The sequence below is a fragment of the Pezoporus flaviventris genome, unplaced genomic scaffold, assembly GCF_033815535.1.
Source record: "Pezoporus flaviventris isolate CSIRO_AGI_PZ_B2104156 unplaced genomic scaffold, CSIRO_AGI_Pfla_v1 ptg000015l, whole genome shotgun sequence".
Taxonomy (NCBI): domain Eukaryota; kingdom Metazoa; phylum Chordata; class Aves; order Psittaciformes; family Psittacidae; genus Pezoporus; species Pezoporus flaviventris.
Window position 1 is genome coordinate 13,410,020 of NW_026892563.1, and position 25,697 is coordinate 13,435,716.

At 41.0% G+C, this 25,697-nt stretch overlaps 1 protein-coding gene and 1 long non-coding RNA gene across 2 annotated transcripts; one reads left to right on the forward strand and one right to left on the reverse strand.

Annotated features, from left to right (window-relative positions):
- Positions 1 to 4: 4 nt before the first annotated feature.
- Positions 5 to 19,903, forward strand: WDR4 (WD repeat domain 4). The gene is made up of 11 exons (XM_061453493.1): positions 5 to 159; positions 850 to 912; positions 1,774 to 1,920; positions 4,116 to 4,272; positions 4,882 to 4,994; positions 7,033 to 7,093; positions 8,375 to 8,473; positions 13,830 to 13,894; positions 15,401 to 15,584; positions 16,480 to 16,549; positions 19,098 to 19,903. Exons 1-11 carry the CDS (start codon positions 26 to 28, stop codon positions 19,274 to 19,276), a joined length of 1,272 nt encoding a protein of 423 aa, XP_061309477.1. The 5' UTR covers positions 5 to 25; the 3' UTR covers positions 19,277 to 19,903.
- On the reverse strand, positions 1,548 to 3,269 carry LOC133269342 (uncharacterized). The gene is made up of 2 exons (XR_009743421.1): positions 3,185 to 3,269; positions 1,548 to 1,766 (listed from the first exon to the last, which is right to left on the reverse strand). It is a non-coding gene; the product is annotated as an uncharacterized LOC133269342 (long non-coding RNA).
- Positions 19,904 to 25,697: the final 5,794 nt, after the last annotated feature.

A 25,697-nucleotide genomic window follows, 5' to 3' on the forward strand; every position in this document is an offset into this window, starting at 1 on the left:
GCCCCGCACGTGGCGGTGTTGACGGATGGAGGCTGATGGCGGCTGCGGTGGCGGCGGGGGTCGGCGGCGTAGTCCCGGCCCGGCGCTGGCGCTCCGTGGGGCGCTGATGGCCGCCAGCGGTGGCGGGAAGCTCCTGGCGGCGCCGTACAGGGAGCCCGGGTCAGTGCCGATGCTTGGGGGGATGCAGATCTCAGCAGTAGAGGCCGGCCCGCTGCACCGCTCGGAAGAGTCCTGCACGGCCAGGCGCAGGCCTTGGGGCGCTCCTCGGCAGACTTTGCTGTTACTGAAGCGCCAGTTCTGAGCTTTATAGTCTTGACGGTTTTCTGGCACGATTGTGCACCCGCAGATGGGCAGATGCTAGTGGCAAATGCGTCGAGTTTGACGAAAGTAACTAGGTTGGAAGGCACCTTTTAAGGTCATAAAGTCCAACCATTACCCCAGGGCTGCCAAGACCACCACTAAACCGTGTCCCTAAGGGCTTCGTCTGTAGTTGTTAAACACTTCCAGGGACGGTGATGCCACCACTTTCCTGGAAAGCCTGTTCCAATGCCTGAGCATACTCTCTGTGAACAATTTTTCCTAATAATCCAGTCTAAACTCTCCAATATGCAGAATACATGGTTACTTTGCCAACAGTTCAGAATTTCTTTTTGGTATATGTGTGCGATCCAAGCTTTTAAACTTCTGTTTCTGTAGCTCTTTGGGAGCCCATTCGGCAGAGGTGGTACTTCTGCATGTTGCAAAATAGGAAAATAATAATAGTGTGTTACAAAAGAGTTGGCGCTATTCATAGTTAAGCTCATGGTTGTTGTAGTTCCAGTGTTTTTAGTCTTGCTTTTTTGTTTGCAGTGATGATGGTCTCTTCGTGTTTGATTGTGTCAATGCAAAGAAGCCCACCTTAGGAAATGAAGGGTGAGAAAATCTGTTTAGGTAATCTGCTGTTTTCTTAGAGGGTGCACCCTCTCCTGAGATTATGTGATCATGATGAAATAATAACATAAGAGAGACGATAAAAACGATAAGATGATAAAAATAATGGTAAAAATAATGTGATGAAATTATAAGATGAGAAAAGAAATTAATGGAATGACTCCTCTATCAGCTGATGATGTTTTTACTAACCCTGGTGAATATATATATTATTTTTTTGTTCCTTTTCCATCCCAGAGGAGTGGCTACACCTTTTTCTTGTTTAGAGAAACACTAGTAGTTTAATCAATGATTCTGTATGGCTCTTCTCAATCAAGATAGCTATGGAAAAATGCTGCATTTTTTATTAGACCATCTAAGTTAAAAAAAAAAAAAAAAAAAAAAAAAACACAAACCTGTTACGTAACTCATCCTTCAAATCTGTTCTGTAAGTCAGGAGATTTCAAACCCTGGAAAAAGTGTTTTTCTTGGTTTAAGTTCAACCACTGGACATTGTTTTACCTGTATCCAATTTCACTATTTTCTCTGAAATTTATGTAAAGATCTGCTAGCACAAACCCTAGTGTTGGTTTTGTTTCATTGTTTGTATTTTTAGGGAGTGTTGTTTGTTTACTTGGTTTTTAGCAGGTAACAATACAGACTTAGTCTTTTTATCAGTTTCCTTTCTCTTGGTTTTTTTCTTTGCATTACTGTTCAAGTTGGTCCAACATTTTAACCACAAATAAAACTTTTATAGCTGTACTTTGTTCTTTATGCTTCTTCTTGGTGGTGTGACAGCAACCTTCTCTTAAGGATTTCAGTAACTCTCAGGTTGTGAACTGTGGTTCCTCTTCTCTCTATTAGGCAGGATGGAAAACAGACAGATAAAGGAAGTGATGACATCCTAGCTTTTGCCTTCTCTCCATCAGGAGATTATTTTGCCTTAACAGATGACAACAAACGTCTGATTCTGTTCTGTACGAAGCCTTCTTGGGAGTGTGTTAGCATCAGGTAAGGAAGCAGGATGTTGCATGTCACTTTGTTACAGAGTTATGGCTGCTTAATTTAGAGTTATAAAATAGTAGTACTTGCGATGTTGCCTTTTGTTGTCAGTAAGCTTCCTTTTTTTTAACTTGTACTTGCTCAAACAAATCTAATGTTCTTGGGAATTCAAAGATATCTGTCAGAAAGTGATGCATGCTATGCCCCACACCAAAATGGAATTGCGTATGTTTATGTTGTTGGCCAAAGAAAGGGTAGTCTTGTCTCTTGTTCCAGAAGACAGTGTTTGCATTTTAAGACATGAAACTTTACATAAGCCTCGTGAACATCGGGGTGGGCCTGTAAGAGTGATGCTGACGAGTTTAATGAGTGCACTGACCATTTCTGTTGATTTGGAGGAAGAGATGTTTTGGGGAGTTTGAGAAATCTCTTAAAAGCACATCTTTAGAGATGCTGGCAGTTGTCCTTCAGTCTTCTTTGAAGACAGTCTGTAGCTGTCCACTAGAGGTCCTCCAGTTTCAAGTTTTCTGCTGCTGCTTGTGACAATTGTCTGTAAAGTAAGAGGGCAATGAAGGACTTCGTGAGAAAGTGCCTCAGCATGTGATGTCTCTGTTTCTGGTGATCTCTAACAAATGTGAGGCCCTGGTTGCAAAAGAAAGTGGAGCCTCTGTCAGCTTGGCTGTGTGTGAGGTATATGATGGACCTTTCGTGGGTTAACCAATGTTGTAGTGAGTAAATAATCACTGACAAAACCAGAGAGGGCAAACTTCTGTTCATTCTGCTTTCTGTTTTTCACTGCTGCTCTGCCTTGTATGTCTTGCTCGTAATACATCATTGGATAATTGTTTGATATTTCAGTTTTCTGGTGAAAGATCAATCAGGACGACAGCTGCATTTTTTTTTTTTTGAATGTCATTACCTCCTGTTAGGAAACTGGGAATACAGGCAAAAAAAAGTCTCTGCATGAAAAAAAGAACTCCAAAGTTGGGCTATGCACCTTGCATTGGTGTTTTGTGGCAAGCTGTATAAAGGTTTTCATGTGGTGCTTTTGTAGTCAGCTTGTTTCAGACGAGGAACTTTGGAATCTTTGTGCTTAATATTAAAGGCAGTACAAGGAACTTGGTGCAAGACTTTTTCTTGCTGGCAAGGTAATCTATTTTAAAACTGTGCTGCCTGAGCCTGGAATGTGTCAGTAGGTATTCTTGTCCTATAAGTTTTCTCTTTGGTCCTTTATAAACAGTCACTAAAAACTATTACAATTCTGTCTTCCTACCTGAAGTACAGTGTATTATTCTGTTGCCTCCAGGTGGTCACCAAAGTTCACAGTAGGTGAATAGAAATGTTCATTCTCTGTGATTCCTGGTGTTTGCAGTCCTGTGTTAGCACATAAGACATAGAGGGGTTTGGAAAAGAGGTGTTACGGAAAGCAAAAAATAACAGTACTAACAGTAGCTGTTAAGTTGCAGAAGCATTCTTCAGACTAAGTGATTAAACCTTTTTTAAAACTTGTTTTCTGACATACATGGTTCTTACATTTATCTGAAAAGTTGTAAGAAAACTGTTACCTGCTGCACTGGCAACTGGAACTGTAAGATACCGGCAGGTGATGAGGGAAAGTCAGTGTTCAAGTTCAGGGCTTTGCCTGGACAAGGTATCCTGAGACTGTGGCTCACTGACTGGATGCAAGGAGGAAGAGCCTGTGAGGCTCATAAAGGAGAGCTGCCTTTTATGGTAAAAATTGTCAACTAGAGAAATAGTTTCAGCACAGTTTCTAGATGTCTTGCTGCAGAGGCCTTACTAGGAGAACTGCTACGTTGTCTTCTATTTTCTATGTGTTTAACTTTTATTTTTATTGTGGAGAGTGCAAGAAAGTCTACCAGCTTTCTGTAGAGTACTGGCAGGCTGCCTAGACAAAATGCTCAGTTGAGAAAGTACCTAAGCAAAGTGCAGGCATGCAGTTTTAATGGTCTCTCTCTTTTTTCTCCCACCCCTCTGCTGTTTGCTAGTACATAGTTTAGTCATATAATAGGTCTCAAAAGGGCTGTTTTGGCCCATACCTTCCCTTAACATTATTCTCATTGCTGCCATTTCAAGAAAGTTGCATTTGAGAGCTTTTTATCTCATGGTCTGTTTAACTGGGTCTGAATCCAGACTTGCTGTAGGTGCCATCCAGAGCTGTTCAAACTCTGCTGTTTTTCTTTCAGGTGTGTGACCAGGAGATGCACTTCCCTGGTTATTACAGCTGCAGAGGATAAGATTCTGGTTGCGGACAAGTCTGGTGATGTCTATTCTTACTCAATAACAGAACCCCAAGCAGATGGAAAACTTGAGCTGGGTCACTTGTCTCTGCTACTGGATGTTGTAAGTATATGTGTCTGTGTACTTAGCGTACAATTCTTCATTCTTGCTTGTGTTTGGATCTTTCATTGTTGCTCTTGTCCCAGATTTGGGAGCTCCTTTTTATATAAGTGAAGTATATGGTTTGGATTTCTTCATTCCAAGTTTGTGTTTGCAGAGTTTGGTAAAGAAACAGGCTTACCAAAGGGTTTTGTATTCTTGGAGTGTGAGTGTTCAAAAAGTCTTCATGGTGCAGTCACAGAAGACTTGGTGATAGGAATATAGGGATATATGGGAATTCATGCTGTCTGTCGTGTTGGTTGAGCTCTCCAATGTGGTAAGTTTGTTTCTTTTTAAGATGCAGTGGGACTTCCACCTGTACTGTTGCAGGTTAGTGTCTTTCCCTGGACATGGTAGTCAGTGTCACTTGTCTTAGTAAATAAGAAAGTCACTATCATAATATTTGTACTTCTATTGTCGGTACAAAAGCATGGCTTAATGTTTGCACCTGCCATTCAGAGTCAGAAGAAACAGTTTACTGCTTATCTTTTTTTTTCTCCTGGTTAGGAAGAATTATATTAAAACAAGCATTGAACTACTGGGCACCAAATCTCTCCTTCCCTTCACCAACAGGCGCTGAGTCCTGATGACCGATACATCTTAACTGCAGACAGAGATGAGAAGATCAGAATCAGCTTGGCAAAGGCTCCTTATTATATTGTATCATTCTGTCTGGGGCACAAAGAGTAAGTTTGTTGTGTGCATAGGTTACTGCATGCAGCTCTTCACTGTGCATCAATGGATGAAGTTATTGTCTCCTCAGATCATATTAAACAACAGCTAGATCTGAGTTAGAATCATGGAATGGTTTGGGTTGGAAGGGACCTTTAACGGTCATCAACCAACCCTCCTGCAATGAGCAGGGACATCTTCAGCTAGATCAGGTTGCTCAGAACCACATCCAGCCTGGCCTTGAATGTTTCCAGGAATGGGGCATGTGCCACCTTTCTGGGCAACCTTCCAGTGTTTCACCACCTTCATTATAAAAAATGTCTTCCTTGTATCTAGTCTGAATCTGCTCAAACAGGTCCATGTCTTGTATTAAGGACTCTAGAGCTGGATACAGTAATCCAGGGGGGGGATTACTGTATCCAGTAATCTACTGTACTGGGGATTAATGTATCCAGTAATCTCTACTCAGCAGAGCAGCTGTGCAGATTACCTCCCTTGACCTGCTGGCCATAAAAGACTCCAGAGCCTGGAGATTGTTAGTTCAGGATGAAGGCTACCTTCAGTCTTAGGAAGAGAAATCTTAGGAAGTATTTGTGGTTTGGACATACACTAATAGCATCTCAATGCTGAGGTCAGACTTGGAGGTTCTGTGGTGATACAATAAAACCACATCTGTATCAATAGGAAAGATAGAGCACTCTTTCTGCCTGGATATGAGACTGCTGGGAGCTGGGGGCTGCAGAATGGTCCCATGAAGTAGATTCAAGGAATCGTGCTTTTTAATGTGGTGTTTTTCGTGAGATTGGTTCTATTGCTATGGGCAAGAACTCAAAGGCAAGTAGAAGGATTTGTGGAAGGTAGATCATAGGGATATCCCTGTAGAAATATGATGTGCTGTTGTGTTGTCAAGTCTAATAAAATGCATGGTTCACTCTGGATAAAGTGGGAAGGATGATCTTTTCTTTCTTCTCCATTTTCAAGTGAAGATCCTTCCATTAGGCATGACCCTGCACAGAGTGGAGAATATACCTAATTCTCCTTGTGGGGCTGCTGAGTTACTTGGGGATAAAAACACTGTTCTAGGCACACTTTTCCACAAGATGATGCAACATGGTGCAGTCCACTCACTGTATTGGAAACAGGAGTGAAAGAAAGCCAGTGTGACTGGGAAACTTGAGATATGGGTAGCAACATATCTAAACTTGCCCACCAAAGTGTTTTAATAAAGCATTTAGGATACAGATTAATTTGGAGTGTCAGTCTGATTTTAATAAGATTTTGTAGTCTAACCTGCAGAACTGGCATAGTATAAAAGCAAGAGACTAATGTTAAAGACCTAAATAGTCTTTGATCAGGTCAGTTTTATACGGGTCATCATTGTTGTGTTTTAAAAGCATCCGTTGTGTTTTAAAAGCCAACATGATGCTGGATTACATCACCAGCAGAGATAAAGATGTCATTATCCCACTCAGCATTTGTCAGGCTGCATCTGGAATACTGTGTCCAGTTTTGGTCCCCACTTGGACCCTGCTTTGGACAGGTTGGAGAAGGTCCAGAGAAGGGTTACAAAGATGATTAAAGGGCTGGGAAGCCTGCATATGAGGAAAGGCTGAGAGAACTGGGTTTGTTCAGCCTTGTGATAAGACGGCTCAGGGAAGACCTTACCACCATGTTCCAGTACTTAAAGGGTGGCTACAAAGAAGATAGAGACTCCGTTTTTACAAGTATTCGCATAGAAAAGAGAAAGGGGAACATGCTACCTGAGTAAATCTGTCTCCAGTGGCAGTGTTCTCAGGCAGGAGGAAGTCATAATTCCTTGAGGGCAGGTGGGGAAATACTTTTTTCTGTTAAGTAGAAAGTCAGTAGAATGTGTAGTATATATACATTGTATTAAGTACTGTAGACACATTTTTTCTTCCTCCTCATTAGCTTGATGTGGAGAATCTGTTTATTATAAGGTTCTCTTTGAAATTGATGTTTTCATTTACTGTGTGTGTTTAAAGACCAGAGTGTCATGCAAGAGATTTTAGCTTTTGACTGCTTTCCCTTTAGGTTTGTAAGCAAAATATTTGTAATACCCAACTATCCTGATCTGCTGTTGTCAGCTTCTGGGGTATGTATGGCAATTTCTTCAAAAAAGTATTTTTTTTGAAAGTTTAGACTTTAAAACCATTGTTTGCTTGTGTTTCCCATAGTTCTTTGGGATACTTGGAATAATCTTCGTGATTTACAGCATGAACTCTCTCCTCCCCCTTTCTCAGCTTTCTGTTCAGTGTTAACCATTCTATTGGTAGATAATATAAGAGCCATTTACTGTGCTTATAGCAAGGCTAGGTTCATAAGATCTTTGGAATGGAGAAATCACAAAGTCCTCAGTGTTTCTTCATCATTAATTCTTGCTTTGAAATGCAAACTTTAATCATTGGGCTATTAAAGAACTTTGAAGTGAATAGGTATTACTGCCATGATGAGTGTCTTGAGAATGAATGGCCTTAGGATTTTTTTTAGAGCTTTTAAGATGATAAAGTTGTTCCCTTTAAACCCTCCCACTTGTTTTCCTTTGTGGGACTTCCTTTGAATTATGTTCTTGCTGGTATGTCCTCATAGTGCATCCATGTTGTGTAGAGATTGCAGTGCAGTGCTACATAATGCTTGGATGAGGACTGAAGAAGTATTTCCTGCCCTTCCTCCCTCTCTCTTTTCTTAAATAGATGGCATTCTGCTGTCATGCCACACCTGTACAGAGGGAGTAGATGGAGTTGGTCTAAAAGAAGGGAAACAATGTGCTTTGTTTTCTCAGACTACCAAAACTGCATAGGAAACAATGTTTCTGTGAAGATGTGAAGACTGCAATAATTCTTAGCGTTTTGCTTCAGCTGCTGCTCTTGCTACCCTATGGCTCTTGTCTCTTGTTCTTCTGATTCTGTGATAATTCTTTAAAGAACTCTGCATTAGTGCTGTGTATGGCTGTATTTATTCTTAGCAAATGCTCTTTGAGGACTGTTTTTCCAGAGAGGTGTTTAGCTTCTTTCCAGCAGATTACTAAATCAAATGAGAATTTGGGTGATAACAAGAGTAAGGGCAGAGAAGTGCAACCTGGAAGAACTGCCATTAAAATGCTGAGCACATGTATTGCTTTGCTATTTGAGACAAACTTGAAATGCACTCCTCCAGCTATGCAATTTCCACTTCAAAAGGAGTATTAAAGTTAGCATGATTGAATAATTTAGAATAGAGTGGGATAATTATGTTAATTAAAATGCTTTATCTGGAATTTGAGGTCTTAATGTGGGAAGCTGCTCAGGGAAATAGGAAGTAGCTGAAGGCCACAAGCAGCCTCTCTTTGCCTGAGGTGATGTTAGTAATATGCTTGTGTCGCCTTCCATCTGTCCAGGATTCAACTCTGAGACTCTGGGAGTACAAAAGTGGTGAAGAAGTGTATTGCTGTCATCTAAGTAGCATCTGTGGGACTGAGGCAGCCAAAACTGACCAGGTATGCCCTGCTATCCTCCTGATTCGTGTGACTCCTAAATGTGTTTGTTAGGAGTTCCTCTTTTCTGGCGGTGGGTTTGGAAGCTATGTGAGACCTAGCAACCCAGTAACCTGGGATTTCAGGAGAGGAAGAAGGTCCCTGAAATCCGTTCCTGTGACTTACGTGCATTTCTAAGAAGTGCCAAGAGGTGACCAAAAGCAGTTGTTTGTAATTCTTCCCAAATACTCTGCACAATGGACAAAGCTTCACTTGGAAATTTTTCCAAAACCACTGGTACTTTAGTCTCTTAGCTAGAAAATACCTTGTAACATTGGAAAGATCTAAAGAGTCACACAATTAAAAAAAAAACCAAACAAAAAACCAGCAAACCCCCAACTTAGAATTTCAAGTGTTAAAGTTGCAATTTATCTGGTCAAAAAGAAGTTTTGTAACATTTGTAACCAGTCACCTGCAGTGGTACTGCCCTGTGGGGACAAAGCACTGGGCTTGTTCCTTTGGGTTGTTCTGAAGCTGGGCAGTGTCAAAAGTTAGTATGAGCTCTTATGTGAAAACTGAACATCTTCTCTTCTTAGTTCTTCTTAGCTTGCAGCCTGTACATGAGTGGTATCATATAGCCTTTGTGGTGCTACTGTGATTTGGGATGCTAATCTAATGTGAGCAGTGGTTCTGGTAGTACTCAGTCTTTGGTTTTGTTCTTTCTTGTCACATGAACTGGCATACAACCCTATTAGCAGTGAAACAGCATTCATTCTTGTCCCTAGGACCAAGCCCCTAGGGACAGACCTGACAATTCCAGCATTTTTTTTTCTGTGCAGAAGACATCAGCAAGTTGTTCTTCGTGTGGGAGTAATAATGTGCAACTTTTGTCTGTATATAAGCCCAGAAAGGCAGCTGCTACTTATGTCACAGCATTCAAATGGGAATCTTAGTTGAGGCCTAGAGTTCTTGTTAGCAGGAACTCAAGTTAGTATCTATATGGACAATTTAACCTGCTTCTGAACTTGAAAGTATATTTTAAAGCGCACCTCTTTTATGAGAGGTCTCTATCTCAGATGTGCTTTAAAGCATATCAGCTTGAGTCTGGTGCTTTAAATCTTTGAAGCAGCTACTGCTTATGTTTTTCATAAGCAAAAAATGGGGTGTACCAAATTAGGAGACAAGCCCATATAGCTGGTATCCTCTTACATTCTGGGTGCAGGAGGATTTGAATGGGGAGGGGAGTATGAAGATTGAAGCAAATCTACAAAATTACTTCTGGAAATAAGCAGCTTGGGGAGTTTCAAAGCCAAAGTGTTTTATCTTTGTGTTCAAAAGTAGCTAATGAGACTGCTTTATTGAAACAAGGTGGTTTGATAACCACTAAATCCATGTCTGAAGTAATGTTGCAAGGCATTTCTGTTGGAGGGAAAAATGGTTTTATGTTAAAATACTTTGACTTCTAGCTTTATTGGATCATCAAGGACTAGTAAGGATCTAGCTGTGAAATGGGGAATCCTAATATTAATTTTAAAAATGCTACTTGCTGCTTAGACTAGCTTAGCATTTAGTAGGATAGCTTGCATGTAAATTAAGTGTTTGATCTCACGCTGAATCCTAACTCCATTGTTTACAAGTTTGTAAAAAATAATATTAAACTATATCATAAACCTCAAATGTAGTGTTGGATAAACTAACAGAGGTTAGAGGGAAAAATACAAACCTTGTTGCTGAGAGCAGGAATTGATTTAAAAATAATCTCCACCTCTCTAAGAATGTTCTTGAAGACTTCTGAATGTAGTTTAGTAATACTTGCCTTGTCTCTTAACACACTTGATAAGGTGTGTTCCATAGGATACTCTTTATGATGGAGTCTTTCATAGAAATTTGGAGTGCTTTTTGACTGTTTGAGGAGTCGCTGTTTAGCATCTTTACCTTGGTGTGAGTAAGCAATGACAGAAGGGGAAAAGCCGCAACTGTGGGTTAATAAATATAACACAGCAGTTAATAAACTGTATTCCTGCAGTGTTTTGTAGTTCTTCTATCCACTGTCATATGCCTCTCCTAACAGTGGTCTTGGAAGCCTCAGGCTTGCCTGTTGCTTTAATCTACAAAATTCTGCTAATTGCCTACTCTTACAAGCATTCCAAAATCTGTCTCTGACACTAAATTTGCATGATGCTTGAGCAGTGCAGGAGACTCAGTTGGCCTCTAGAATTTGTACATCCTTGGAACAGTGATCAGGCATCATGTCCCAGCAATTACAGATAGATAAATGACAGATATAAACCTTAATGTGGTGCATTGCCACATTTGTGTTGTATGGCTACACAGCTGTGAATATGTACTTTCCCTATGATCAACAGGACCAAAGGGGAAAGACTTGTGTTTTGCTGGCATCATAGTTCCAGAAGATGATCCAGAGATGATGTCTGGTGGTAGTATTCAGTTATGCTACACATCCAGGTGTATCAAAGATCATCTTCACAACCTAGAGTGACATTTTTAGCCTGAATTTAAGTGAACAGTCTCTTGAGTCAGTGCTTTTTAGGTTGTAATTAGCATGCTGTCTGCGAATGACTGGCAACCAGAGGTGAGGTGGGGGTTTAAGTGTTTTTTTCTTTTCTTTTGCTTTGCATTTCATTTTTACCACTGATAACTGCTGTGAATGCAGTGAAGCTTGAAACACAACTTGAAGCACAATGATAATGGAATCACCAGTAATGGTGTGTCATGTGAACACATAAATGTGGGTTATTTTGCTTGGCAGATGATGAATACATGTCTGTTTGGGGAACACGGGAGTATTTTTTACAGTGTAGCGGTGGTTTCAGTTGATGGATTGCAGATCCTTGGTTCATTTTCCCACTAGAATGGGAGTAATTCTCTAAATTCATAGTGCTGTATTTTTCCCACTTCGGAGCTTTCACCTCATGCAGTCTCTCAGCAGAGGTTTGTTTAAAGTCCAGAACATGAATTGCACAACTCTACCCCAGTAGTCCAGTACATTAATTTTTCATGGGGTCACCCCTTCTCACAGTTGATATCAGAAGTTAATTTTAATGTGTTGGCAGGCTGATAAGTGTCACATAAATGCTGAATAAGTTCAGAGAGTATCAAGTGAACTGTTTATCTGTTTATCACAGACAGCTCTTACAGCTTTTCTTGAAGTTAACTGATTTCATAGGCTTGTCCTTGAACAAGATACTGCTCTGGGGCTTGCATTCACTGTGCTTATAGTTGACTTACCCACACATGGAAAGGAAAGAGCTTGCAAAGAAGATGCCCTTTCTTGTCTCTGTCCAGCTGTGAATAGCACTTGGTTCAAATCAAAAAAGCTTCCTCCTCCCTCCCCTGGTGAGGTTGGAGGAGAGCTGCTATGTACCTCAAGTTCACAGAACCCTTTGTCTCTCTGACAAAGCACTCAGCTGTGTAGGTGGGCTCTTCCCATCACTGCATTTACCCTGTGTGTTTGCCATGACACAGACAGAGAGGCAGAGCTTTGTTATGAGAAATAATTGCCTCAGTTTTTAGGTTTATATATATTTATCTTGGCTTGTTCCCTTAAATGCCTAAAGAACCCACTGGTGGTTACAGTAAGAGCTGTCACTTCTACACATAAAGCTGTGGTGTAAATGGCTCCGTAGTGCAGTAGCCACATTTAGATGTATTATTAGTTAGATGTGTTATCTACAGAAAGCCTTTCTGATTCAGCCCACTTATCCTACCTGGCATTTGGAACTGTAAGCATTTTTTTTACGTCCGTGTGAAACAGGGGTCCTGGGTCCTTATGCTAAATATGGATTAACAACTTACTGTTTCTGCAGAGTAGCAAGAGACTAGACCCGTGTGTTTCCCAAGAGCTCTGAAACATCAGCCTTTTAATAAGGTTTTTCATAAAGGGCTCCTCTTCTGTACAAACAGGCAGTCAAGTACATGAGTGAAAAGTGTGTGCATGCTGCTGTTCTTGCTTAAGATAGTATGTCACAATGGGTTTTATTTTTTTTTCTCATGGTATGATATAAATATAGATGAAAATTAGAGTTCCACAGTGCATATTTATAGTTACACAGCTATATTTATGCCATCAATTAACTAACTTTTCTGCAGTTGGTTTATCTTTTAGTAGTACTGTTGACAAAATAGCTTCTGGTATTAAACTTGCTGACTTGAATTTTGGGAGCTGTACAGCTTGTTTTGCTTTCCTACATTGATTGCAACATTCCAAAACAAACAGCCTGACAATGCCTCTATGTCAGCTGGCAGCTCAAAGGGTAAAATCCCATGTTTACTCCCAAACTCAACTTAAGCTGATGAAACAGAAGTTCTGTTCTGTATAGTGACCAGTGTTGCATTAGGGAAAGAGGTGAGGGCTCAAGAGGGACTTGAGGATGCATCTGAATTCTGCCAGCAGAGCATCAAGATGATGTATTCCCTGCCCTATAGGGAATAACTAGCTACATCTCTAGTGGGAGGATTATACTAATCAGAAGCGCTGGGTATCGCTGCTTCTAAAATATACTTGAGAATCAGCCTTTTGCCTTTGCAGTTTTGTCTTTCACATTATATAACAGACACTTTTGTAAAAGCACCCTAGGGCATCTTCTTGCACTTTCCCTGCTCCTCCCAAGTTCTTCCCACTCTAGGAGCCTCAAATCAGTTGCAGAATATTTCAAGTAGTATGGTTTATGCAGCAAAGATTTTTCTCTAATTCTCTCCCAGACAGATAAAATAAGGTATCTTCTAAATTGGGAGTGTGTTGCCAGTATTTTTTTATTGTTCTTGTGGGGGGGATTTTTCTGTGGGGTTTTTTATTTATTTTTTTTTTATGAGGAGGATGGCCTCTGGCAGTCTTGTCTTGTTCTTCAGAACATGTTTTCTGTTAAGTGGTATGGCTTCACCCAGACACATGTTGAAAAAGCAGACAGTGCAGCAAGGATATTAGCTATGCATCGCTATCTCCTTTTTTTTAAAGCAGCTAATGGCTTATGTTTATAATCTCTAAGTTGCTAGTGTGATATCCTGGCTGAGCAGGCTCAATGTTGATGGTTTGCCATTAGCATTACAAGAGAGGATGTTTGAGGGTGGCATACTTTTCGTTCAATTGTTAGCTTATTCACTAAGGGTACTTCACTAAAACCTTTACATTTGACTTCTGTTTGGATGGCTGTGAAGGGAGAAGTATGGAAAACTTAATAAAGCAGCAAATACTGGTACAAAAATATACTTGACTGTAGTTTAAAGGTAATTATGTTGCTTTACTTACTGTAAATTAATACATCTGCTAAATTTTAAAAGCCAAGACATGAAATGGAATGTGAATTTTCTGTCCATAAATGGTCTTAACTTACAAGGATATTTCTTTTTCTTTTCTTACTAGAAATACACTGTGTCAAGAATAACCTACTGCTCTCAAGGTGGTTTTGTTGCCATTCTATTTGACTGGTAAGAATAAATGAAATAGTGGGTCAAATTGTTGCAGCTTTTTGCAAAGGCAAGAGCAGCTTTCCCTGTTGGCTGCTCTAACTCCCCCCGGCCTGCAGTACTTGGTACTGTGGATCTTCAGGCATCTCAGGCATGTCTCTTGAGTCCTCATTGTACTTGGTCTGAGTTCAGAGGTGAGTGCAAGGGTTACCCAGCTTAGTTGAATTTTGCAGACTTTGTGATGCCATTCCTTCACAGGAGGAAATGCAAGGCTAGGATGCATGTGAGCCCTGGTTTGTGCTCAGGATGTCTCCCTTAATTGCTGTGCTTAACCCATGTGTTTTGTGTCCTGTTTTGTTCAGGGTGCTGTGGTGATGGAGTGGCCAAAATTCTGCTACTATATTCTGCTCCTGTAAATGGGATTGGCCATTCTGTTTAAAACCTCAACATTGCTTCAGTTTAAAATTGGGGGGGGGGGGGCCTACACTGACTTGTGGGTTCAAATGTATGTGTTATGTAAGGAGAGAGTGCTCAGCAGCTGAAGGGTTTAAGCTGGCAGGGAAATGTCTTGCAGGGATGGACAAGCCCTTTTTCCCTCTCCACAGCATCTTAAGCCTGTCAAGGAAGCTGTTCTTCCTGACAAAGCTTGCCAAAAAGAAAGGGAGCAATTGCCAGAGCTGCCTGTACAATGAAATTGGCAAGCTGACCCCTCAGTGGATTTGCTCTTTGCTAGATCAAGGAGCTTAAGTTGCTTCCCTTCTGCATGGGCATACAAACTGGCCTTGGAAGGGGAAGCCATGTCAGCTGAGGCCTGTGCCAATGTCACTTAGCCCAGGGGCCCCGCCATGCTCTGCGTCAGGCTTTTATTTCCAGCTTCATGGCCCAGCATTTCTAAACAGTGCTGTCATATGGATCTGGTAAAACGCATAGGAGAGGGCTGAGCTGTTCTGCCTTGGCACACTGGGGACCTGTCTGAGGGAGACAAGAAACTGTACATAGGGGCTGTGCCTGCTAGAGGAATGAGTGCTATGGGGAGAGGTAGAGATAAGTGCATGGCTGTTCTTCAGCCATGTCAAGGTTTCCTGTCGTTCTCATTCTCTCCTCCCTTCCCAGGCACGCAGTTCCTTTACTTTTCCTTTGTTATGGCTAGTGCTCAGCTACATATTCCTTCAAGTAGGCCTCCTCTGTAGGCTGCTGTGCCCATGATGCAGCACTCCTTATATAAATCTTTAGTAAACCATATGAAATTCTCTTTACTACTTTTTTTTTTTTTTCAAGAAAAGACAGAGTTGACTGCTTTTTCATTCATATAACACTTGAAAATACATTTGACCTGTTAGGTATTTACAGCTTCTGCTTAAAATATGTAAGCAAACTGCACTTGAAATGCTTGGGTATTTTTTGCAATTCCTAATGGCCTTGCTTCAGCTCTGTTTGGAATTAGAGTGGGTGTTTGTAGTTTGCTGAACGAGTAATGGCTGTAGGTGGATTCGGTAATAATGGTAATTAAGTTTTTCCTTTCAAAAGTATTCCCACAGTCTACGTCTTTCAGCTTGATGCCGTTGCCAAGCAGCTAGTTTACAAGCAGCAAATCTCTTTGAAGCATAAAGGTTGGGACATTGCGTTTGAGGAAACAGGAGAGCTATGGATGTTGCAGGAAGACAGTGAAGCTCCTCTACAATTGTACAGACCATGTGATGGACAGTGGAAGGTGGATACCTTTTTTATGCTAACATCCTGAATGTTTTGTGTTGTCTTGAGGCCATAACAAAAATGGAATAAACTATGTTCTGTGACAGCTAAGTGGCACACTTCTCTATGTCTTGAGATGGAGTAAAAGCCATAGATACGCATCTCATTCTACTTCTCTTCTGCATATAATGCAAAGCTGCTGAGGGCTTGTTACAAATACTAGTCTCTTCTCTGGTAAAGCTGACATCTGGTGTAGCAGGATCAAGTTAGAGCCATTGTCAGCCACTGTATTCTGCGCTTTCAGCCATTACTTGTGCTTTCTGTGTGCTACACCTGAGTATTTAAAGAAAACCCCACAAAAACACAAAATCCCATTGTGGTTTGCTTAGGAATGCTTTTCACACAGCATTCTCTATGCCTTCCTTTGGGGACAAGGCATTCTGGGACCATTAAGGGGATTCTTTTTTCGCTGAGAACAGAGAGTCAGAATTGAGGGATGTGCTGTCAAGTTCTCTGTAATAGCCTATTCAACAACTGGAAGCTCGTTTTTTAGCTTTGTAAGTCCCTAGCTAATTATGGCATAGTTGTGAAGTGGTTTCAAATGAACCTTCTAAGTATGTTTTTTTGACCATTATGTGTTCCTTGTGGTATTCTTTTTCCTCACAGGGTAGTAGTAAGTGGGAATCCATTTTCTTCTCCTTCAAGCTGGAAAGCTTCCTCAGCAGAACACATGTTCTCAGACTGTGACTTTCTATTGCAGTCCTGGAAAAAAGGAGCCCAAAAGAGATCTTGGAGGATTTACGCTCACTTTCCTTTTCACTGTACTCCTCTGAGAGCTGCATTTTCAGTGTGTTATGAAACATGAGATTGCATGATATTTTGGGAATAATAAACAGTGTCCCTTCTTTTCCTAGGCTGTAACTGATGACAAGGGATTACAGAAGATGACAAAATATCTTAAAGACAACTGGGCAGTGTTTGAAGGTGAGAAATTTGGCTGAAAGGCCCAGGAAATGCAATTTTTACAGCTAAAGCATAAAATTTAGGAGCAAGATGAGAGTTCAGGTCAGTTCAGGTAGCTGTTGAAGTCAGTCTTTCAGTTTTCTCAGTTTCAAGCTCTGTCTGGTATGGAGGTTAGTGCAGATCATGAAGTGTGTTCAGATTACTGTTATCAAAGACCATGTAGGTATTTAGATCTGAATTGTAGCATTATAACTGTTTTGCAAAGAGAACTTATCACAGGGATGTATGTAAACACCCTATGACAGAGCAGCTGGAGTCTGTCTAACTGCTGTAATATCAAATATTGTTGTTTGTCATCTTGTCCTTACCTGGCAAGACACTTTATCAGGAGTACAGGGGAGATAGTAAGAATGGAATAGCCATGGGAGGAGCAGCTTTCCTGTAAAGATGGGCCATTTGGGTCCAACTTGGCAAGGTAGATTATGTGGAACTTGCTGTAGCTGGAGGGTGTTACCCTGGATGGTATCACAGATGAAATTGCTTGGTATCAGGGTTCATTCATTTTGTTCTTGATTTCTGCCCCACCCTCAGTCTCTGGCAGAAAAATACTAGTTCAGAAGCAGCCTATGGTTCTAGGGGTTTTTGTACTAAAAAAAAAAAAACAAAACAGCACCTAACTTTATTTAGAACCTGAAATTATGGCAGTGGTGGCTACAGGGTAGAGAAAGGTTGCAGCATGTGTTAGTGGATGTTTCATTATATTTTGAGAGTTGATTAATTGAAATTTCTTTCCTGTACTTTGCTAGGAGACTAGGAACCTTCCTTAAAAAAGGTGTTAGTCTCCATTGGTCCTGTGGTCTTTTCTTTCTGGTCATATGTAAAGATAGAAGAGTTGCAGGAATTTGCAGTCTAATGTAAATTCTCCTTAATATTCAGTACTGGATGGTTTAGGGGGTAGCTGTCAGTAAGCTGTCGTTAAGTTGGTATAGTCTTTGAAATCTAAGAGGAAATCAGGTATTGCTTTGGAAGGGAGACTGTTTACATGTAGATGTCTGAGTCGTGGTAGTTACAGCCAGGCAGATAATTAGAAGTATAAGGTCTTGAGTGAAAATGAGACCTCATACTTACAACAAAGAAGTAAAAAGGGCAGGCAGGGGGGAAAAGATTCTGAATGCAATGAAACCGTGTAGCAGATTGCTGTGAAACCTGGTAACTGGCTACATCTGCAGCTGGGAAAGGGGGACTACTGCTCAGATGACAGTGTCTGTTATTGTTAATTAGTAAGGGGAGGCTCATTTGATGAGCACTTATTCCACTGCATAATTAGTGCTTGAAAAGGTAGCTACTCGTTTTGAAAAACGGGATCATTCTATTGTTTAACCCAGTCTTAATGCCTGCATGTAGTTCTTTTATAAACTTGGTTCACCTGATTGCTGATTCTGTAGGACTTACGATACATAGGTTGGTCTTGAAGTATTTGTTGAACAGTTTGACATTCTCTAATAACTGATGTCAGAAAAAGACAGAGCAAGATTTAGTGCAGACTAGTCAAAGAGAGAGTGGCATGGATGTTCAAACTGACAGTGCACAATTTATTCCAGGGCCAAAAGCCAACAACGAAATTGGTTACATAAGACCCTCAAAAGTAAAAGCTGCCCTTTGCTGTGCTCCAGCAAGCGAAAGTTACTTTGTTTGTCTACCCAGAAACGGGGGATGCTGCGCATACATTACTGTGGAGTAGCACACCAGCTTCAGGACTGAACCCTGGCAAATACTGGATTTCTTTCCGTTTATCCTTTAAGATCAAGAACTTTGGGAAGTGGGAAAACATAGGAATACAGAGAGACCTAGAGGTCGCTGACTTTGTCAGATACCATTTGGAAATTTGGACATAGCCAGCTAGTCCAGTTCTCTGTTCTCTGCAGAAACAATCTGATTGGGCTATTTAAATAGCAGTTAGCTCCCTGTTAAACTTGTCTAAACTTACAGTGTTGGAGATGGTATGATGGATATTATGCTGAATTCATGGAAGGTGTAACAAAACTGGGAGTGAATGCTTAGAAAATGCATATGTGCTGTAGGACATCACTATTTGAATTCTACGCTTGGGTTTCTTTTAAGTTAATATTCATGGAGAGAAGTCTAGGAGAGAAGCACAGTTAGGTAGCATACACCTTTGCAGTGCATAGATCTTGGGGAACAACTCAGTGGGATGTCTTAACAATAAGATGCAACAGCAGTTGTTTTAAAAACAGAAGTCTTGAAGTCTGCAGATCTCCTACGTGTAAAGAGAGCTGTGTGCACTCATTGCCTCAATGTCAGGTGCTTGCCTGTGCATGGATTTTTTAGCCAAAAAGTGAAGGTTATGCTTAACTGTGTGGATGCTAAACAGAAGCTTACCAACACAAACCAGGCTTACACAGTGTAAATGCTGGTATTTAAGGAACTGGATAGGATCACAGTAAATGAGTTGAAATGCCGCTATCCAGAATTGCAGTACAGGAAGTGGCTGATGAGACCATTAAGGGAATCAACACTTGTCTTGTGTTCTTGCTTTGCCCGATTGTAGGTTTTATTGGTGCAGAGAGCTACTACAGCAATCTCTACAAGGCTTCATTTGAGGATGTGGACACTTACCTACAAAAGAAAGAGGAAAAGTTACAGCAGAAGAAAAAGAAAAGGCAGGATTTGCAGCATGATGCAAATGGACAAACAAAAAAGATGAAGACTGAAGAATCATCACTGTGATACTCTGTTGGCTTACAACTTTTGCCATGCTGAAAGGAACTGATCCGATTGCGGACTGTTTTTAAATGTAAGATGAATTATGGAAGAAGACTGCTTTAACCTTTTACTCGGATTTGGGTTTTCAGTTAGTGTGATAGGCCAATATCCTGCTTGCAGCAGATAATGCATTTAAGATATGCCTAAGCTTCTAGCAGCATGCAGGTGTTAGCGCTTCAGTTCTAGGAATCTCTAATGCATGATATATAAATCCTTGAGATAGTATTTTCCTTGAAACGGGATTTTCTTTTTGCCTACTGTGTTTAGGCTTTCTTCTTCAGGGTGGAATTATGGCGATTAAAGTTGATGTGATTTTTTATTTTTTGTTTGCTTTTTCTTTTAAGCTATTTAAAAGGCCTGTTAGTTAATGTAACTAACTTGGTGTACTTGGCTATGGGAAAGGGAATGTAGGGAAAATTCTTGCTGTATAAGAAAGGTTTTAGCTGAGACATCATCATCTCTGTTTTTACCCTTTACCTTCCTTTTATATGATAGGGATTCTGTCTAGCTTCTATTTAATCGCTTTTCACTTATGGCATATTTCTATAGGAGGAAGTGTGAAAATAGATTTTTATATCCCAGAAAGTAAAATGTGTCAATTTTGTGTTACTGGAACATCCTTCTATTGCAATATGATCCTAGTGTGTCTGTGAAAATTGAGAGACCTGTGAGCAAAACTTGGACTGCATTCTGCTTTTTTTCATGTTGCAATTACCCAGGAAATACATCTTTTTATTAGTAGGAGCCTTATTGGATCACTTGTTGCTTCATCACAGAGCAGAAGATATGCATTCATCTTCCAGGTAGCATCATGTTTATATGGAATAGAACATACTTCATAAAACCAGGTCTAGGAATCTGTACAATCCATTAAAAGTACTCAGAATTAACCTATGAACCATGAGTAGTTCTCTAGGTCTCTTTACAGCTGTCCTCTGTTGAGTATCTGGACACTTAAACATTCTGTACTCAAATTTTAGGTACTCTAGAAGCCATTGTTGAGGTGTAACTCGTTTTGAGAATATCAGTGTTCAGCAGTGTAGCGGAACTTGCTGTTTATGTCCTCTCAAAATTGCAGTCTTGTCCTTATTGTGTGTCTCAGAGGCCACGAGTCTTTCTCATGCTGTAGGATGTTGCATGAATTCTCATATTCCTTCTGTTTGGAAGCGCCCCCTTAAGATTAGAGTGTTGAGTGCATTAGTACAAAGCCTTCAGCTCCAGGGTATGATTTTGGTAATTCATTCTAAGTAAAGAACCTGCCTCAGCAAAGCTCTCTTTGGATGAAAATTGTGAAGTGTCAGGAGTGGTATTGTCAGTTCTGGTCCTTAAAGTCCTAATTCTGGCAGGAGCTGCCTTGACAAGAATAAAATGTGAAGTAGTTTCTACTATGTGTATAGTTGTGTAATGTAAGAATGCAGTGTCATAGCCACAAAGACTGTGATCTCGTGTAGCAATTCACCCCCCTCTGTTCAATATCCACCTATCAGGGATCTGAAGCATCTTGTTCAGATATCACTGAATCAATTGAGTGCTCTTGGATTACACTAGGTCTTGGACAAAGAAGAAGGGGGTATGTGTGGGTGAGCAGTTCTACCCCCTCAGGTGCAATAACCTTTTATTAGAGAGTGCTGAGATAAACAGACCTAACTTTACATAATTGGAGCAGATGCTTTTGAGCTGACTTTCTGTCTTTCAAGAGACTGCCTGAACCACCAGGCTGGCCTGGTGGAGTGGCTTACCGGCTCTCGTGACAAAGATCTAGCCTAGTGTGAGGTCCATCTGAGTGCCTGAAGGCTCTTGTGCTATATGGAGTCCTTGCTGTTTCCCAGAAGTTAGCTTGGATAGTCCTGATTTGTACTGTTAATGATCATGTTCTCATACATATGGTGTCCCCCTTACTCTAAGAAGGTGGTGAATGTCCTTAGCTATGCTGAATTAGAAGCAATTATTTCTGCAGAACATCATTGGATATGCATACATATGGGATGTCAATAAATGGAGCAAATGCTTTTCTATATTTAGGCTAGGAGTGTGGTAAAAGTCTTAAACTTGGAGCTGAAATGCAGATGTGAGGCCAGGAGCTTGGTCTGCTGACAGTTTGTAGCCTCTCCTCCAACAGAAGATGTTGAATGTCAGTAATGGAGCTCAACAGATTTCCTGGTAGTTAACCTACATCCCATGCTGATGAGAATCTAGGATTAAGAAACCCTGTAATTTCAGCCTTGTGAAGGACAGTTGCATGTGTAAGATGAAAACCTTTTGACTCTGGTACAGTACATTGGTAATGCATATTTTTCTTGGCCCTCAAGAAAGGGTGAGAAATTGCCATCTGACATACTTGATGATATGGGTGGGAGTGGTGAGGTGGGAGATTGAGGTACCTGCTGTATGATGGTGGTTGTTAAAATTTTGTGGTTTTTGTATTCATCTAATTTAAGAGGTGGCTCTAGGGAAAGCAGTTGGGGAAGCAATTAAGGAAACCCCAGCCCCAGGGTGTAGCTTTGTGGTTGTCCAGGTGAGGAGTTTGGTTGTGTACAAGTTTAGTAGTACTACCTTGCCAGAAACAGGACGGTGCTTGCACTCCTTGTGAACTAGACAGGACAGAGGAAAACACTCTGACTAGTGGGTTTCTTTGCTAGCTGTTGGTGAAAATTGTTTCTTTACACAGAGTGAAGCTTGCAGCATTTGTGAACAAGTTGGAATCTGCAGCCCAAGTTTGTGATGGATCATTTCTGCATGTCACGAGGTGACCCTGTTTTTGAGATGGCAGTATGAGCTAAAGGCAGGACTCTTGTGTCATCAAATCGTTATTTTAGCCATGTCCTCTGAGAATTTGAGGGCTGGTCCCAAGAATTGCTCTGTTGCTCTTACCTGAGGATGGGAGGGATGCTGGAGCCTGTAGCATGCCTATCCTGCAGGGCCTGTTCCCTGTGACACTCCTGCTCACCACAGAGGTTTCTGCCCTGCCCTGCCTTCTCTTCGTTAGCTTTGATGTTGTGTGTTATGAGTCCATGTGCTAGTCACAGAGGAGGAAAATTCTCTGAGGACAGGACAGGTAACTGCTGTCACTGGGTTGATCACAGATCCTACATGGGATTTTAGCATGAATGCTGGTATTGTTACACTTCCAACAGATAAGAGACTGCCATGTCATTTCCCACCCCCAAGGGGTATTTTTTTCCCCAGCCACCTTTGCAGTGCAGGATATATCTCAGCAGTGATCTTTACTGGCTGTGGGGTGCTCCTGTGATCCCCACCCTGCCCGCTGTGGAAACCCAGACTTTCTTCCAGCACTTGAACTCATGACTGATAATGGTGTCAGGGAGTGACATGGGATGTGGTATCTGACAGATAATTCATGCCTGTTTGTTCTTTTTCCTGCAGTCTTTCCTTTCTGATTCCATTTCATGTTTCCTTTTCTGTGCACACAGTTCCTCAGCTAACGCTGTGAGCCCCTGCATGTCTGTGGACCGCTTAGAAGCGGTCTGTGAAAAGTGCTCAGAGAAAGGAAACTTGCTGGAAGGTCTAAATCCATTGCAGAGTTCCTGCACCTTGACTGGAAAATGGTCAGACACACGCAAATCATTAAAAAGTGAATACTGCTGCTACAGAGCAAGACAACACTCCTTTCCCTGGTATTTGAGCTATTCATCTCTAAGGGTCCAACCTGATGTTGCTTGCTTGTGTTTATTTGCTGAACTTGGACTGAAGCATGTATGTGTGCCCAGCAAAATATGGATGGGTCAACTAGGGAGTAATTTTATCGCAGAACTGGGAACTCTCAAATGATTGCAAGGGATATTTGTAGGCCACCTAAGTTCACCCCACACTGTGCTAGGCTTTTTTGTGGTAATTGTTTGACTCCCCTGCTTCTCTCCTGAGCACTGACCATCCAAGGAGCCTTTAAAAAAGCAAGTAAATGGTTTCTTTTCTTTAGTGTTTTAAACCAAAACATATACTTCCTACTCCTGTTGCTGAAAGCCTTTCAGCAAGGCATTGTTGAACAGTGACTTTTTATCTGTGGTAGCAGGAAGAATCCTAATAAATGCAGGCCATTAGCATGCTTTAGAACAGTCCTTACATTTTTAACAAAACTTTGACAGCAAATTTACTATATAAGCTAAAATGTTCCTTTCTTAAAAGAAAAATAATCCCAATACAATGCAGTTGCTTTACCTTCAGGCTAATAAAAAGTTGCTGCCAATTTCCATACACTCCAAAGTCTGTTCTTTCCTCTTTGCTGAAACAGTTTGTGTGAAGTGCTTTGATCTGAAAAGGAAAAGCCCTCCGGGCTTAACTCTTACTGATTGTCCCTGCTGCCATCAGTCCTGGGGATGTGGTGCGAATGAGGCCAGAATGGGGCAGCCAAGTGTGGTAGCTCACAAATGAGAAAAACCAGGACATGATTTGTCAATGGCTTCAGAGGCTGGAAAGAGAAAGGGGTAGAGAACTGAATGACTATACAGGCAGATAGATCTTGATTTCCAGTGTGCACCTCTGAACACCAGAGTTCTGAAAAGTCCTGCAAGAGCTAGAAATAAAGGCTCTTCCACTCCTGAAGTGGGTCATCGCTTGCTACCCCACATCAGCAGTACATGCTGGAACTTCTGTGTTTTCTATGTCTTGTGTTAAACAAAAGAGAACAGCATAAGCAAGTATCTGCTGCTAGTAAACCTTTCTGAAGTGACTGCCGGGGGAAGGCAGTTAGGAAACACAGTAGTCAATGTGAAAAACACCAATTAAAACATCCATTTCAGCATTCCATCTGTGCAGGTTTTTAGGCATGTAGCTTGATGAACTGCCTTGACTGCTGTGTTGCAACCCACCAGGGTTTTGTGTTTTTAAATAAGAACTGTGTTACTGTATTTTCTCATCAGCATGTTGTCAAGATGGTAGCATCCCATATAAATTCTAGTTAGTTTTCTGCAGTGCTGGGTGTCTTGGATTTCTCCATTGCCTTTTCCCCTTTATAATTGCTGTATTTCACATTGCAGTGCTTCCTTTATTTTTTAATATTCCAAAGCTCAGGGAAGGTAGGAGGAGACACTCCAGCTACTTAAATTAAAGACAACATTGATTTGATTTTTTTTTTTCCTACTTCCCAGTTCTCAGAAGAATTCTTATTGTTATGTATGTGCATTTAGATTTACCTTAAGTAATAATTCATCATATCTAAGGCTGGCAATATTCGGCAAATAAACTGGCCATTAGAAAGCAAAGGCTTCTTATTTTCAAGGAAATAATAATTAGTGACTGTGGTAAGATTTGCATGTACTACATTTCTGGAATACTTTATCAAGAAATTCTGTTGTAAACAAGGCAGAACTGGTTTTTGTCAAGCAACTTCTACTAAGGGCAACGACAATCAACCAGTACTTTGCAGTTGTTCTGAAACTTCTGAAGAGAGTTTCTTTAGGAAGTAGTTTCTACCTGCTTGTTTTAATACGAAGACATAGAATCTTTGGTCGTTATGGTCCAAGTCTGATTTTCAGCCTTTTCCCTCTCTTGCCACTGCCTTCATTAAAAACCAAAAAAGTTCTTCAAAGCCAACAAACAACCCCCCCCCCCCCCCAACCAAATTAGGACAAAAGGCCCCAGTGATTACTCTGCTCACGTAAAACCAGCTATATAGGATTTCCGATTTCTTCTCAAAAATAGTCCCATCAAACCAGGCTCTCCATGGTATAGCCAGGAGGAAGTTTCAACCAGTCTTTGTTTTGGTTTTGTAACCCAGCACAGGTATGATCTACAGTAAAAAGAAATAAAGCCAGAAAAATCCTCCTGTTTCACCTTTGTTTCTATAGAGGGTCCTCTACACAAAAGTTTAATGGCTTGAAACTCGAAGTAATCATTGATTGGATGCAGCATCTTGGGCAGTAGTTGGGTATAGCAGCTCCATTTGGATATGCCAGTTAAAAGCATGGAAAAGCTGCTGCTGTATCTTTACTTCCTGTTAATAAGTAATGGGTCTATTTAGAACAGCACTGAAAAATGGTTAAATAAATCAAAAAGCAATTTTTTTTCACCCTAGGTGCTTTATTTTCTGGTTACTGGGAAGCCCAGCAGCATTATCTAAATAGCATAGGGGAAATCCATGCATGAATTAATAGCAAGTACCGTAATTATTAGGAGGTTCCTAGTTCACTTCTTGCCCTCTGGCCCCACGTGGGGCTTTACTGGCACCTGATTCGGAGAAAACTCCAGAACAAACTTGCCAGCAGAGTTTCAAGTTGACAAGCAGGTATTCTTTATTGCGGCGCTGGGAGACACGGGGGATAGCTCCTCCTAACGTGTGTCCCCGAATCGCTGTACAGGTCATCCTTATAGGGTTACTGAGCATATTACATCATTTTCCAAAAAGTTTCCGGCATGCATACAAAAATGT